The sequence below is a fragment of the Raphanus sativus genome, chromosome 8 (assembly GCF_000801105.2).
Source record: "Raphanus sativus cultivar WK10039 chromosome 8, ASM80110v3, whole genome shotgun sequence".
Taxonomy (NCBI): Eukaryota; Viridiplantae; Streptophyta; class Magnoliopsida; order Brassicales; family Brassicaceae; genus Raphanus; species Raphanus sativus.
Genome location: NC_079518.1, coordinates 19,309,816 through 19,325,360, shown reverse-complemented (window position 1 = coordinate 19,325,360; position 15,545 = coordinate 19,309,816). Strand labels below are relative to the sequence as shown.

The window sequence follows — 15,545 nt, the reverse complement described above, 5'->3', positions numbered from 1 at the left end:
TAAATGCTCTTCCAAGTAAGAGGGAAGAGTTCCAATTTAGCTTGATGTCTAGGACATGAAAATCCACAGGGACGATAGCATCACCAATGTGTACCTCTAGGTCTTTGATGAAGCCTCCAGAGTTTCTCTGAGAGTAATCCACGAAAGTAAAGATCTGTGGTGAAGGCTCTACTTGCAGGCCCAGATGGTCTGCCATGACCTTTGGTAAGATGCTGACTGATGAACCAGTGTCACATAGTGCATGAGGAAATTCAATCCCTTGTACCACACAGGGTATTGCAAACTTCCCAGGATCACTCTTCTTTAGCAAAGTAATCCTTTTCCTCATCTCTTCTCTGACGTTGTCAAACCTTCTCCTAATGTCAGTTTCAGTCTCCCTTGTTTCTCTGAAGAACATCCACAATCTTTGTGAAATAAACCTCCTCAAAAGGTTTCTCTGGTGGGATTCCGATAACTCTCTTAGTGAAACCATCAATCTCCTTTTCATTAGCTTCCCTCTTAAGGTTCTTAGGAATCTTCTCCTTCCGACTCCTTAACCTTCTTCCTTCAGTTTCCTCTGATGCAGGTGTAGTGTCTGAAAGGTTACCAGTTATTTCGGTAGGGGTAGCTTGTGGTTTCGGTGTGGGTCTGAGTGCATTGATTCGGTTGCTGTCTATCGATGGTAGTTGCACTCGGTATGTGAGAGGTGCGTGTCGATCGATAGGTGGAGAATAGGGTCGATCGATACGGTTCTCTTTGTTGTGTCGATCGATGAGTGGCTCGTCTCGTCGGTCGATATCTTCGTAGGTGTGGGTGGGTGGGTATGGATGAGAAGCCGTGAATTCAGCATGTGTCAATATCCTAACCGCGTTGCAGTCTGCAAGCGTATCCGGAAAAGACATCGTCGATGTCGATCGATGTGGACTAGTTGGTGTCGATCGACACCATTGTGATCCACCGAGACTTAGTGAACTTTCCACTTCAAAGTCTCCTTCTTGTAGCTTCTCCTGTTTCACCACTTGCCAGAAATCATCATCTATGATAGCATTGACGTGGTGTTTCCTATTTCCTTCCCCTACTTCCTTAGAAGTTCCAATCCTCCTGATAGAGTCTTCAGTCTGGACAATCTGTGTCTCAAGTTTCTTAACTTGAGTGCAGATGGTGTCTATCCTCGTGGTCAGATTGTTGAAGACAGAATCAATCTTCCCATTGAAGTCTACTGTAAGCTTCTGCTGACCTTCCAGAACTCTATCAATCATGGCATCAAACTTACTCTCCTGGGTGGGTAGCGGTGGTTTTGGTAAGCTGAGTTGCCGTAGTTCCTTGTGTTGGTGAAGGGTTTCTGATACTGTGAACTCTGGTTGTAGTTACTCTTCTGACCACTGCCAAAAAAGTTTATGTTTCCACTCTGGTTTCCATATCTCTGAAATCCAGTACCTCCAATGTAGTTCACATCTTCCTCTGTATCATCCTCTCTAGCCTCTCCTTCTTCAGCTGAGCAAACTGGCTGCCCCAGAAATGCATGTAAAGCATCTATCTTGGCTCTAACTTCATTCATCTGGTCTTCCCCGATGGCTGCAACCGATTTCTTCTTGTCAGAGTCAGTGTTCTTGGTGCTGCTGCTGTTGGCTAGGTTCTCAATAAGTCTCACAGCCTCTATTGGATTCCTAGTGTTGAAGTTCCCCTCACTAGCAGTATCAAGAGCCATCTGATACCTTAAGGCGATACCTCTGTAGAAAGTGCTTAACAGCTGCACTTCATTGAATCCATGGTGTGGACAGTCTCGCTGGAAGAACTTGAATCTGATCCACGCGTCTTTAAAAGTCTCACTAGGCTTCTGCGCGAAAGTGGCGATTTTGCTTCTTAAGTCTTCAGCGCGTGCCTCATCAAAGAAATTACGCAGGAAAGCGTTTTTGATGTCGGCCCAAGATGTCAGTGATCCTGTAGGTAGCTGCTTGAGCCAGTGCGAAGCTTCTCCAATCAGTGAGTATTTGAAGAGCTTGCAGAGTAGGTAGTCCTCGGGGACTCCATCCATACGAATAGCAGCGATAAGATCCTCGAACCTCTCCAGATGGTCCATAGGATGCTCGTGTGATTGCCCAGAATAAGGTATCTGAGACACGAGAGAGTAGTACTGAGGCTTGAGCTCGAAGTTCGGCTTCTGAATCTCTGGAAGTCGAATAGCTGATCTGTTGGTGTAGTACTCGTCTGGACGGTTATAGTCTGCCAACGATCGTGTTGAGCTTCTCCTGTAGCCTCAGCTTCAGGTTCAGGGATTATGTTTCCCTGTGCATCTAGCTTCTGACATGTTGCATTACGCAGATGACCATCTTGGTCATACAGGTTTCCATTCTCGCCCTGCGTGAGAATGACAATCACGACCATGCTTCGCGGAGTAGTGTACGGTTAGAAGTATCGAACGATGCGGATCGGCGAACGGTATCGGTCGACGGTGCTGTCTGAGTGTCGGTCGACTGTTGAACGTGAGTATCAGTCGACGGTAATGCGGTTCTGTCGATCGATGCGGAGCGTAGGTCTTTGCGGATTGAGCGTTCCAAGTGTGCAGGATCCTCTGAGAATAATAGTTGATTTCCCCTGTTGCTTCTGGTACTGCTGGGCATGTACCTGAAAAGACAAGAAAAATTTAAATAAGAAAAGGGGGTAAAAGAAAAACCTAAGATTAATAAGATTAAATCTAATGGCGATCAAAGCTCCCCGGCAACGGCGCCAAATTTGATAGTGCTCAAATTACCCAGTAGAGCTTACTCTCTCAAATAAGAGGTACAGCTGTAGTACTTAGGGATCGAATCACGAGGAGCTAGGGAACCAATTAAATAAAATCTACTAATCAATCCTAGGCAAGGTTGGTTTATATGATAGAAATGAAAATAACAATTCCTAAAATGAGTAAGGCAGTTGCTCTAACTAACAATATGAAGGGTTGTTTAAATCGGATAAAGAGTGCTAGACATAGGGTTTCTATTCAGGAATGGAGATTATAATCTCTATAAATGCTTTAACAAGTTGCTTGCATGATACTATAGATCTCAGCCGCTTAACATATGTGAATGAATCACTGGTTAAAATATCTAGATCTCTGGCCACACCTTTCGCATGATGACACAGAAAAAGAGTCGGTCGATATCCTTTTGAGATATCGAGCGATACACCTTTCGCGGCGCCGATCGATTCACCAGTCGGGTTATCGATCGACGGCTTCTAGATCTGCCTAGGCGCGAACCGAATATGACCACAAGGTCTCAAGGAGGAACTGTCGTTCTTCTCAACGGGAAACAAGCATCACTCAAATGGATAATTCAAGATAATCTAAGATCCTAGTGATCTGTGTTCTAGTTAGCTAATCTAAAACAAGCATAGGGTACAATCCATTTGATGAGTATCACAACTTAGCAATTATAGTTTGGGGCTAATCCCACAAACCTATTTAAACCCTAGATCTAACAAGTAGACTACTCAGACATAGCTAGACAATTCATAACAATAGATAGATGAAAGAATTGCATAATAGAATAAAGTAGATATACAAAAGGAGATGAGAAATCTCTCCAATCTCTCTCAAACAAATAAAACTCTAGTCTCTCTCTCACACTCTCTGCTTTGGTTGTAAAAAGCTTCAAGCTTCAAAGGGTTTTAAAACTTGCCGTCAAAAATACTTAGCATGAGTATTTAAGCATTTCCATTAGGTTAAAAACTCGTCAGGGGCAATCTCGTAATTTGGTGAAATCTTGGTGAAGTAGTCGGTTAAACCATTTCGTCCTCGATATCGATCGACAACACTGAATGTGTATCGATCGATTATAATCTTCTAGTACTCGGATCTTCTCAGCTACATCGATCGACAACTCAGGATGAGTATCGATCGATTATAATCGCAATGTTGACTTCCGACTTAGTCTTGAATGGTCAACTCGGGTGTATCATCTCTTGTACTCCAAAATACTCCAAAAACATCACTTTCTCACAAAATGCTCCTCAACCTGAAAACATACCTAACAGGCTAGAAAACAAATTAAATATATAGTAAAATACTAGTATACCATGGTTAAAAACGGGTAAAATCCATGGTATATTAAGGAGCAGAGGGAGGGGGGTCAGCTTCATTTTCTTTTTCTTGATTGCTACTATCAGAGGAAGAGGGCTCCGTGTTGTTTGAAGATGTAGCCTGATTTTTTTCTTTGTTTTTGTCTGTAGGAACCCACTCAGGCTTGTACAGAAGACAGTCTTTCTGTATGTGACCAATCTGTTGACAGAAGGAGCAGGACGGAGGGGACCAGGGATACTCAACCGTAACAGGAATGACATCTCCATTCTGCCGTTTGAGCTCAATAACAGGAGGTAGAGGAGAGGTAAGATCAGCATGGACTTTAACATGAGCTACATCTATGTTTGATAGATTCTTTGTATACTCATCTGTTTCCTTTGGATCGCCTACCAAACCCGCAGCGAAACTCAGACCTTCCTGCGATCGCAGATTAAGAGGGAGGCCTTTTAGGTGAGCCCAAATGGGGATAGATAGCAGGTCAGGTGTGGCTACAGGCTGTTGGGTGGACCACTGAGCAACATGAAACATGGCAGTACCCACATACCATATTCTCTTTTCAAGGACTTTAGATCGGATATACTCATTCGGTATCCTCACAATCATCGTTCTCTCCTTTGCATTCGTGTGTATCTCAAGTTTTGTACCTTTTCCCCACAGGAAGTTGAGAACACTCTCTATTGCTTTGTAGGAAGGCATCTTAGCAAAGAAGGCTCCAATGATGAAGTCTCTGTGAAGCTCTTCACCTCTCTCAAATACTTCACCAGGCACCAGAACTTGAGGAACTCCTATATCAGATAGGGTGGTAGGCGCAAGTCTCTTTAGGGAACGGTCCGCTATAGGTTTTGCTCTTTGAGCCCAGGATTTGGTTTTAGGTGGCGGGTTGGAAGGATTAGTATTAGGTGGATGATCGGAATTGGAAGGTTTAGGCTGGTCATGTGAAGTTTGGGGTTGGTCTTGAGAAGTTTGAGACTGGTCGATTGAAGTTTGGGGGGAGGAAGAGCTGGATTGGATTGGAACAGAGGGAGGGGAGGGGACAGTTTGTGAGGGAGGAGTAAGGGTAAAGGAGGAGGCACGATTAGATTGGAGAGGGGAGGCTTTAGGAGGAAGAGCGCGAAGACCTTGAAATTGTAGGTCAACAGTGGATTTTTGAACAGTATAGGAATTTTCTGAGACAGTAGTAGACTGAGCAATCCTTTTTGGGGATTTCTGATCCAGTGAGGAACCAGTAGTAAGGGAGGGATAACCGGACATTAGATTCATGTTTGCAGTCCCCTGGATAGGAGAAATTTGCATATGAGATCTAGCTTTCCGCGATGTAGTTGGAGATAGAGATAGGGGGGGGAATCGGAGAGAAGGATGGACGGGTTAGGGTCTGGAGGATCAGGAGGGGCTGGAGGGGGGGGGGGGGGAGTGAGGTCGCTACGAGGGGTAGCCAGCTTCGGATTTAGGACGGAGGCTCGATCGGTGGAGAACCAGGCGTTCTCGCTCATCGCACTGTTTTTTTTTCTCTTTGTTGCTATGATAGGAGAGTTGTTTTTAATTTACTATAGATAGTTTCAACTTAATGTCTACTAATCTTTTGCTTACACTTTGTATATTTATCTAATAATTTTAAGGCCTTACAAGGCCTAAACCTACTAACTAACATGACGTCATATCAAATAAATTTGTTCTCACTATAATTATGTTTTACTCGCTATCATGAATGGGGAATTTTCAAAAATACCACTTTCAAGGTACTATTATTCATCTTTACCACCACTAAAGACACATTTTCAATAATACCTTATTTATTAAAATGGTAAAGACTCTTATATCTTTGTTTTATATGTTTTTCAAAATTCTAATCCAAATTCTAATTCCTAAACCTCCAATTCTAAACCCTAAACCCAAAATCTTCAACTCTAAACCCTAAACCCTAAACTATATACCCTAAATTCAATATCCTAAACCCTAAACCCTAAAATCTAAACTATAAACCCTAAATCCTTAACTCTAAACCCTAAATCTTAACTCTAAACCCTAAACTATATACCTTAAACCCTAAAACATCAAATCTAAACCCTAAATCCTAAACATTTAAATCTAGACCCTTCACTAAAAGTAGTAGTAAAAGTGGTTAGTGTAAACATGAAAAGTGGTACTATGAAAATTGTATTTTTGGCAATTTCTCATCATTAATTCATATTTACTCGCTATCATAAAACAGTCCACCATATCATATCAAATTAACATATACTATTCATTTATGCAATAATATACTGATAAGAATGTCTCTTACGTGTAATAATGAATGACACTTATCTTATTACTATGGCTCTCACATGTACCATTTATATCCATACATTCAAAACTTAACATGAAAAAAACTAACATCAAACAAATATCTTTCTCCCAAGTTAACTGACTCAAAATATGTCCAAATGACTGACTCTTAACGCAACGAAGTTGAACAGTGACACAGATTGGGACAAAAAAGTCATTGTACACCTATGTGATACGCGATCCGCAAATTAATTATAAAAATGCACACTCTACCAATTTCGAAACTCAATTTGGTTATTCACTTAAATATAACTATTTCTTTTATGAAATATTCAAAACTTACTATTTTTATTTTATAACCTCAGACAATTTACGGGCCACAATATGGAATCAAACGCTCAGGTACTCCTGCCCGAAAAAAAAGAGCTGAGATACTTCTGCCCGAAACTGCCCAGATTTAGAATTAAATAATTATTTATTTAAATACGAAAATTTATTAAAAGACCACATGGCCAACAGAAACTTGCATAATTACAACCCAACCAGGATCATTTCGCGGACCATCCAGACCCGATCTATGAAATTCGGATATCTTTCTCTATAACTTTCGAAACCTTTGTAAGAATTGGTGTGATTGTAAATATTGGTGAAACTATACATCGTAATAAATCATCAACAATATTCTGTATATAATACTAAGTTGAACTAAATTTAACTAAATCGCACTTTTAGATTTCAAATGTTTTATTATGTTATTTTTTGGGCAGAGTTGTTGTTATTGATATATTTATTGAATTTTGAATTTAAAAAATAGTTTATATGATATAAATAGATTTTGGCCAAACTTAGAAATGTTGTGCATATTTAATAAAAATAGAAATGTTGTAAAAAGTAGAAATGTTGTAAAAGTTGATAAAACTAATCTCCAAATGGCTAGTGAAGTTTATTTGTTAAAATAAAAGTAGAAATGTAGTTAATTTGTTAATGATATATTGAAGTTAAAATATACAAAGATTAGTTTATAGAGAGAAACTAGAGGATTGAAACTAGAGACATTACATTAAGTCAAACATAGTGAAAGTAGATAAAACTACATGCCATAAACTCGAGAAATAAACACCACAACTAATCTTCAATTGGCCAGTAGGCAGCTGTCAAGTGAATTTCATTGCAGAAGTCTCAAACTTCACATTGCCAGAAACAACGATCGCACTTCCACTGTGTTATTGATCCATTATAGGAGACTACAAACACCGGTTCTTCTATTGCGGAGCACTAGCAATCATTTGAGAAGATGGGATTCTTTATTCTTTCAAGTAGTGACATAAACTCTTGAGGTTTGTCGTAACCCCAATGGCCTGAGGGTAGATCAGTCTGGATCATGCAATTCATCCGATGAACAAACTCACGACTAAAGTTAGGATATTTGTGAAACAACCCTCCATCATCTACACTAAACGCTAAGTTCAGCATTCCATCTACAAACTTGGCCAACTCCAATCCTCTCTCAGCAGCAAGATGGATTTTCTCTCTTCCTTCATCAAGTAAATGAAGTTGAAAGAACTCATGCATACCTCGTAGGTAGATGGCCTCTGGATTACCGGCTTGGTAGCACCTAAGTCGGAATGTTCTTACAGCATTAACCTCATCAATCCAATCATTAAAGCCAATGAGATTAGCAGATTGGTAGAAGTAGTCGTCTCTGCCTATTTGATTGAACCCGAAGAAAGCAATTCTAGCACTACCGAAGTCCCGGATGTGGTTTGTTGCTACCTTTGAGAGAATCTTATGGAGGATGGAAGGAGGGACAGATTCCAAGTTGAAGTTCGACATAGAGTACAAGGATGATGAAAAACTTGAGAGATATTCGTTTAATCGAGTAAATGGAAAGATTTACGTGTTATTTATAATAGAGATAAGATTGCATTTACTATCCCACTTAAGGGTGTGATTTGATAGACGGCTTAAGACACGACTTCTCACTGCAAGTACAGGGAATAAGAACAGTCGTATGTCAAGGAAAAATTTAGTGAAACTAAGTGATTTATGATTGTCTAAATTTATGAAACTAAGAAAAATTTAGTGTAGTTATATAGAACTATGTAAGAATTAACAAATTTAGATATTCTATTGTTTTATATTTTGCAAAACTCTAAATAGAAGCAGAATCGAAAAATTAATTATACGGAGTGGATTATTTAATGATAACAAAAATTATAAGAAATAATAATTGAAATATTTAGTTTGAGAAAAATCTGTCATTTCATGATTTATGACCTGATTTATGACCATAGCGTCGTGACCCTTGATATTTGCAACGCTACACGACTTCTCACGCACGCTTCTGACAATTTAAGTGAAACTAACTGATATTAATTGTCTAAATTTATGAAACTAAGTAAAATTATATTGAATTTATAGTGTAAATATATGGAACTATGTAAAAATTAAAAAAATTAGGTATTATATTGTTTTATATTTTGAAAATAAATATAATATTATGGATTATTTACTTTTTATGGTAGGATTATGAATTATTTACTGAGCAAGCAATAAAAGAGATCATTAAAAATTTTTAGAAAAATCCAGTAATTAATGGTATTGATGGACAGAGGATAGAGTAATTAATGAAGTAATTAATCGATTGAAAAAGTCTCTAATAATAATCATTACACTTGCGACTCTACACTACACTTGCATTGAAACCAAACGTGAAACGTCACAACACTACACCGAGTTAGTTAAACTACACATCTTCATCATCACCATTGCATTTAGTTAAACTCCAACTCTGCAAATTCTCTTATTTCATCTCATATCCGAGTTCTATCTTCTCTTCTTTCATCTCTGAGTGAAATTCTCTCATCTCTACAAACAAGATGACAGACTACTACAATAAGCTTTCCCAGATTTCCGAGGCTTCTTATAACCCCGACGTCAAGGCTTGGCGTTTCAGAGTCAAAGTACACAGGGTCTACCCTCTCTATTCCTCGGTTACCAATAGGGTTATGCCTTTCTATTCCTATGTCCTAGCAGATGAAGATGTAAGTGTTTTTTCATCATCTCTCAAGTTTTTCATCATCTCTCAAGTTTTTCATCATCATTTAACTTGATCCTTGTACTTTATTTATGTAGGAGTGCAAGATGGAGATGACCGTTTATGAAGATTATGAAAGTTTTAGAGGCCTCGAAAACAAGGAGGGAGAATGGGTGGAAATCTTTCGGGTAGGAGTTGAACGTTCCTATGTAGGTTTCAATGCAACTAACTCTCGGTTCAGACTAACTGCTTCGCGACTCACACAAGTCCGCATGATCGATCCTCTGAACAATCGGCTTTTCATGGACTTCAAGAACATCCATGCAATCCCTCACATGTCCCACAGGGAACGAAACTATCCCATAGGTACGAATGCTGCTAAAATAAATATATTCACATATAGTCACATATTTAGTTTCAGAACTTTGTATGACTCTGTAGATGTAAGTGAAACTAAGTGAAACGAACTGATTTAGTTGAGTTACACTTATATGGTAGATACAATTGGAGTGGTCTTCAATACGGAAGCCCGTTTCGATGACCCTGCAAGACCAACGATGATTTTTTACATAAGGGACAACATGTAAGTAGAAAGTAACATATGATCCAAGCAAAATTTATTTATATTGTAATTGACACACGTTTTATTTATTCTGAATAGTGACAGCCAGATTAAATGTGTGGCAACTGGCAAGCAGGCCTATGCCTTCCGGGATGGTCTTGAAAATGTGGAAGGTGGACAGGTGATTGTGGCCCTTAAGATGTGGAAGGTCTGCAAGTGTTGGAGTAAGTGTAGTTTCTGTGGCTAGTTTTGAATATGATAGTGGACTAAAACGTTTACTAAAATCATTTACATTAATACATATTTATTTGATCCTCCTGATCTATGGCTTGAGACCGAAGGTGGACTTTCAGACTTCAGGTTCAATCCGCGTTTGACCGAGGTTGAGGACTTCAGGCAGTCTCTACTAAACAGCGACCCTTATGTTCAAAAATATGGGATTGAAGGTCTTGTGTAAATCGTGTTGTTCTCACTGTTATGGTCTTGTGAAAATTTCGTTGTTTCAACTTGTTTCACTTAATCGTTTGAACTTTTGGTTTCACTCAATCTCACTTGTTTCAACTTTTGGTTTCACTTAATCCCTTGTTCCAACTTTTGGTTTCACTCAATCTCACTTGTTTCAACTTTTGGTTTCACGCTTACTTGTTTCAAACCCCATGGTTGTTCAACTTCGCATAACTTAGAAAAACATAGCTTAGCAATAACAGTTACTTTTTCGATAGATCAAACAGCGATTGTTCAACTTCGCATAACTTAAAAAAACATAGCTTAGCAATAACAGTTAGTTCTAGGAATTGGAATTCTCTTAGGAATTTCAATTACTTTTTGTACATCATAATTCCTAAAACTAAAACGATGGTAAGAAGAACACAACCTCCTGATATCTTTATCATGGGCATCTTTTTGGGACCTTCGCGGATATCTCCTTCGTTCCTTATTGTTGCTTTGAGACTCTGAACTTCTTCTTCGAGTATTCGAACTTGGTAGTCCAGCTGCTGTATCTCATCGGTGAAGGCTTCATCAACCCATTTGAAGACATGATTGTCGTTCTCGAGCTACATGATTTTTTTTCAAAACGAGTAAGCGTGATTCATAAGCGTTCCATATGTAAACAACAAACGGATGTACCCTCTGTGAAGCCACAGAGAGACACCGATAATACCGGCGATATGGGTTTGCCGAGCTTCTGGAGATGAGCTCGGTGACGCCCACCCCGCACCAACACCTACTAGGTATCCCCGGAGTTCGTACCCGTCTCCGACCACCGGTCGTGGATGATGAAGCGGCGGACATCTAGGTTTTTGGGAGGGGAGGGAGTGAGGTCGAGGAGAGAGAGGAGAGAGATTTAGGGAAGAGAGAGAAAATGAAGATAGCAAATGGGGAAAACCTAAAAAAGGGTGTTTAATACTTCGATTGAACGATTCTGGGGTTTTAGTAAATTGGGAAGAGGGAAATTAGAAATTCGAAAAGCTGAGCGGGAAAATTAATCCCAGGGTTTTTTCTGTTGTAAGTTTCACCAAGTACTCAGTTTTACAGAAAGCTTCAAAGTTGCACTTTTTAATTATTTCTATTTATCTTAGTTATACTCTACTTAAATTAATGATTTTGTGGTTATACCAATGCAATTATGTTTCCTAAGTTCATTTCCCATACGATCACGTACATTAAACTTGATTTCGTGCCATAGAGTTATCAAATCTAACTCAGTCAGTTTCAGCGATAAAGCTATGACAACACATTGTATTTCCTATACGATTGCTACGAGCAATGAGATGGAATTTTACTAATTTTAATAATTTTAATAATTCTTATTAAATCATAATTAACATAACACTACTAATAAACTAAAAGCGTACTACTTCCATGACTTATAAAATTAAATTAAAAACTTTAGAATTTACAATCATGTTATTCAGTTTACATAACGTAGTTATACCAGTTTCACTTAGTTATACAACACACAAATAAAATTTATTTCACCGCACAACGTTCCCATATGATAAAAACACCAAAACCGAAAGTGAAAGGCAAACATCAAAACAGAAAGTGAAAGGCTTAGAACTTAATTTAGAACCTAATTTACATCAAAACTAAAACCGAAAGGTTTACAACATACTCTTCTTCTGTTTCTTGTGGGGATGTTCATCGTCCTCCAAACCTGTTCCCACATTTTCTTCTTCTCCATATCCACTCTCACGCTCACAATAGTTCCTACTACAAGAGCTCTCTCCAACTCTCGACAGTTGCTCGGTTATTTGAACTATTTGTAATTCTTCGATGTCCTCCACATGCAAAATACTTCTCCTTTCCTCTCTATCCACTGATGTTAGATAAACAAACACATCTTCATCATCCAAAATATACGATTGCCTCTTAGGTTCCACTACCAATGGAATGTAAACCAAATTGAGCCTCTTCGTAAACGGATCTATTCCGATCTTCCTGCATATCCTCTCTTTCAACAACGAATAAGTGATCTCCTCCAACGATGATGTATTAAAGGATATAGCATACAAACGAGCATCGGTTGGAATCCATTCATAATCATCTCCATCCTTAGAATAATGTCCATCATAATCAAAGTGTATGTTCGTCGAAAATGGACACATTGTCTGCAATAAAAACATTTAACCACTTAAAGTTATACTTATTTTTCAGTTATACCATTCACGTTATACTTGGTTACACAGTTACACCATCAAAGTTATACTTCGTTATACTTGGTTATACCATGTCACAGAGTTGTGTCAGTAACCAATTACTGATAAGCAAGCAAGAACGTCTAATCTTCGATTGAATCATCATAATACCCGACATTCAATCATTCCTTTCCGATCCTCGATTAGTTCATGAAATCCAAATGAATAAGAATTTTTCAATTTCCGATCCTCATTAGTTCATGAAACCCAAATGAATAAGAATTTTTCAATTAAAACTATAAATTTGGAGTCGAGTCTTCAATTCAAAACCAAATTGTTATCAGCTTTAATTCCCGACATTCAATTATGAGTTCGTCTATTGTGAGATACATATCCTGTATAACGGAATTAATAGCTCGATGATCCAGGATCCAAGCGACGAGATCGAGTTCGATTGCGAGGAAAAACAAAGAGGGAGGGAATGACGAAGTAAAGGAAGTATCGAGTATTCTATCGAGTCGATTCCGAGTCGACTCGGGAGGGGCGAGTGACGAGTGGAGGAGAGGAGAGAGAGATGAGAGTGGATCGATTCCGATTAATTTATGAGATTCTTAATTTATTCATTAAATTGGTCGGGGATATTTTAGATATTAACCACATTCTTCAAGAGTATGAAAACAGATAAGAGTATAGCAGATCACATGAGAGTATGGTAGATCACTTTTTGCCTTATTAAGAGTACCTGAGCACTTCACTCCACAATATGTATCCATATCCACAATGTCAAGTCTCTGTTTGGCAATCATACTATGTAAAACCTACAACCGTTTTTCAAATAAAATTTAATATATTTTTCAGTTTATTTTAATTCATGATATGCTTAGTTACTCAGTTTTTCAAAAGTCAAAACTAAAGTGAGTGATCTATACATTATTTACATATGTGATGTATATTATATTATTCACCATCTGAAGTTTGAAAAGTTCTTGATACACCTTTCACAATATCGATCGATCAATCTATAAGATTGTCGATCGATATGCTTCTAGCAAGCTGATGCAGTGGCATCATGCTTGACCGACAAGTAATGTGGTTAATGTGGTTAATGTTATGACTTAGAATTTTTTCTATTTTATATCATTTATTTATAATTATGATAATTCTATGGGCTTTAGGTCTTTTATCTTAAACGTGTTTATCTTAGGGTTTGATGTTTAGCTTTGGCTTATATATAGCCTTCTTTGTAGTTGTTTATGGATTAGACTTTGATAATTAAAATAGAGCTTTTGCTTATTCCTTGTAAGATTTGATTAAATTCATCTATCAAGAAGTTGGTCTCAAAGAAGCTATCGCAAGAAACTCTTTGATCGATCCAAGAACAGGTCTCTAGAACCTTAAAGGTTCCTTGATCGACCGTTCAACAGTTTGTACGCTGCGCCAGGTTGGTATCAGAGCCAGGCTACGCTCCTACGATTCAATGGTTAGGCTAAAAAAAGCTGTTCCTCCAACAGAGACTGGAATCATGCGACGAGCCATCGCAGATCTTCAAGCTCAAATCGAGAACCTTACAGCTGAAGTGGCCGCCTTAAGTACACAGCACGCAACTCCGGTATTTCACCATGAACGCAACAACCAAGCTGCTAACAAGGACGAATTTGAGGAGGATGAAAATCCTTTGTCTTGCCTTCTTCATCAACCCCCTATCCGCAAGAACAACAACAATGATTCATACTTTGATAATAAGTATGAAGATTTGGATACAAAAGTTTATGACATAAGAGACAATGAGAACTCTTATGGTGTTCAATTTGAAGGTCCAATTTTTGACGTTTCCGATACAGAAGAAGAAGGAGAAATTTTTTCAGAGCAAAATTTTAATCCAATATTTGATGTGTTTGATCGGGAAGATACAGAAATTTTTTCAACCTATGACGTGGCTGATGAAGTTCCAGATATTGCTGCAATCTTTGACATCTTCGAAGAAGACAAGATGAACGAAGTCATAATAAAAAAAGTGGAAGATGAAAGCATAAAGTTTAATGAATCAGTTTATGCCCAAGAAACTCCAACTTTTTCTAATGAAGCTTTTGTGAAACGTAATGGTATTATACCTGACTTTAATCTCAAGGATATTTCTCCTCTCTTTCAAACGATGATGGCAATAGTTGGCCAAAGTGATAATTATTTTTGGAAGAGCAGTAAGTCCAACCAAAGAGAGGCTCACATGGATGGTCCAAAACCAGAACTCGTACGTATCTGCGAAGGAAGTGATGGCAATATTTTTTTGGATTCACAAAAGAAACATATGAAATATGGTTCAGGAAGAAATAATTTTAACCGACACATCGACCGCAAGCCACCGGATCGTTTTCAACACCAAGGTCGTGAGGCTGAACAAGAGGATACAAAAATTTTGGCTGCAAAGGTCACTAAACTTGAAGAAGCTCTTCTCTTAGAGTAAGAGAAAAACAGGACTTTGGAGCTTGAGTTGAGTGATATACGCAGGAATATACGAATGTTAAATAAAGGTGATACAAGCGATGGTCTTTGAGGGTCAAAGGTTTAAGAGATAAAGATTACACGTGGCAAAGTAACTCTAGTTAAGTTGGGTTCTTCTAAAAGTAATTATGGTTTAGTTAAGGCTTTAGATTTATAATAACAGTAAGGGTTGGGAGATGGGTTTTTGATCGAGAAATTAGAGAGGTGTTGCAGAGAGAGTTTCATGGTTTCTTCCTTTGTAAACTTTTTCTGAGTAATAAGAACATTTCTCATCTTTGATTATCAGTATTGTTACTTTTGAGATCCAAAACGTAACAAAGTGGTATCAGAGCCGTTCGATTCCGGAGACCCATGTCGAAGAAAGCTGATATCGATGAAGCGCAGGAACGTCTGCAATATGGCGTGAGGAGGATGAGACCGTTGGTTACGGAGCAACAACTGGAAAGGGACAGAGTGAAGTTCCCAAAGCCAGATATGGTTGTCCGAGAGCGGTGGAGCAGA

The 15,545-nt window shown here is 38.5% G+C and overlaps 1 protein-coding gene and 1 non-coding gene across 7 annotated transcripts; one reads left to right on the top strand and one right to left on the bottom strand.

Moving 5' to 3' along the window:
• The first annotated feature begins 1,742 nt into the window (after nucleotides 1–1,742).
• LOC130499263 (small nucleolar RNA R71) lies at nucleotides 1,743–1,850 on the top strand. Its single transcript, XR_008938143.1, has one exon. It is a non-coding gene; the product is annotated as a small nucleolar RNA R71 (small nucleolar RNA).
• A 440-nt stretch (nucleotides 1,851–2,290) lies between these two features.
• LOC130498733 (uncharacterized) lies at nucleotides 2,291–15,037 on the bottom strand. Of its 6 annotated transcripts, none has more exons than XM_056992297.1 (3): nucleotides 14,888–15,037; nucleotides 14,657–14,801; nucleotides 2,291–2,604 (listed from the first exon to the last, which is right to left on the bottom strand). In XM_056992297.1, exons 1-3 carry the CDS (start codon nucleotides 14,889–14,891, stop codon nucleotides 2,355–2,357), a joined length of 399 nt encoding a protein of 132 aa, XP_056848277.1. In that variant the 5' UTR covers nucleotides 14,892–15,037; the 3' UTR covers nucleotides 2,291–2,354. The 6 variants fall into 6 exon arrangements, 1 of the variants encoding a protein (XP_056848277.1); XR_008937674.1 differs by lacking the exon at nucleotides 2,291–2,604 and adding exons at nucleotides 13,428–14,245; nucleotides 14,472–14,519 and having other exon boundaries at nucleotides 14,657–15,037; XR_008937677.1 differs by lacking the exon at nucleotides 2,291–2,604 and adding an exon at nucleotides 13,454–14,245 and having other exon boundaries at nucleotides 14,884–15,037.
• Nucleotides 15,038–15,545: the final 508 nt, after the last annotated feature.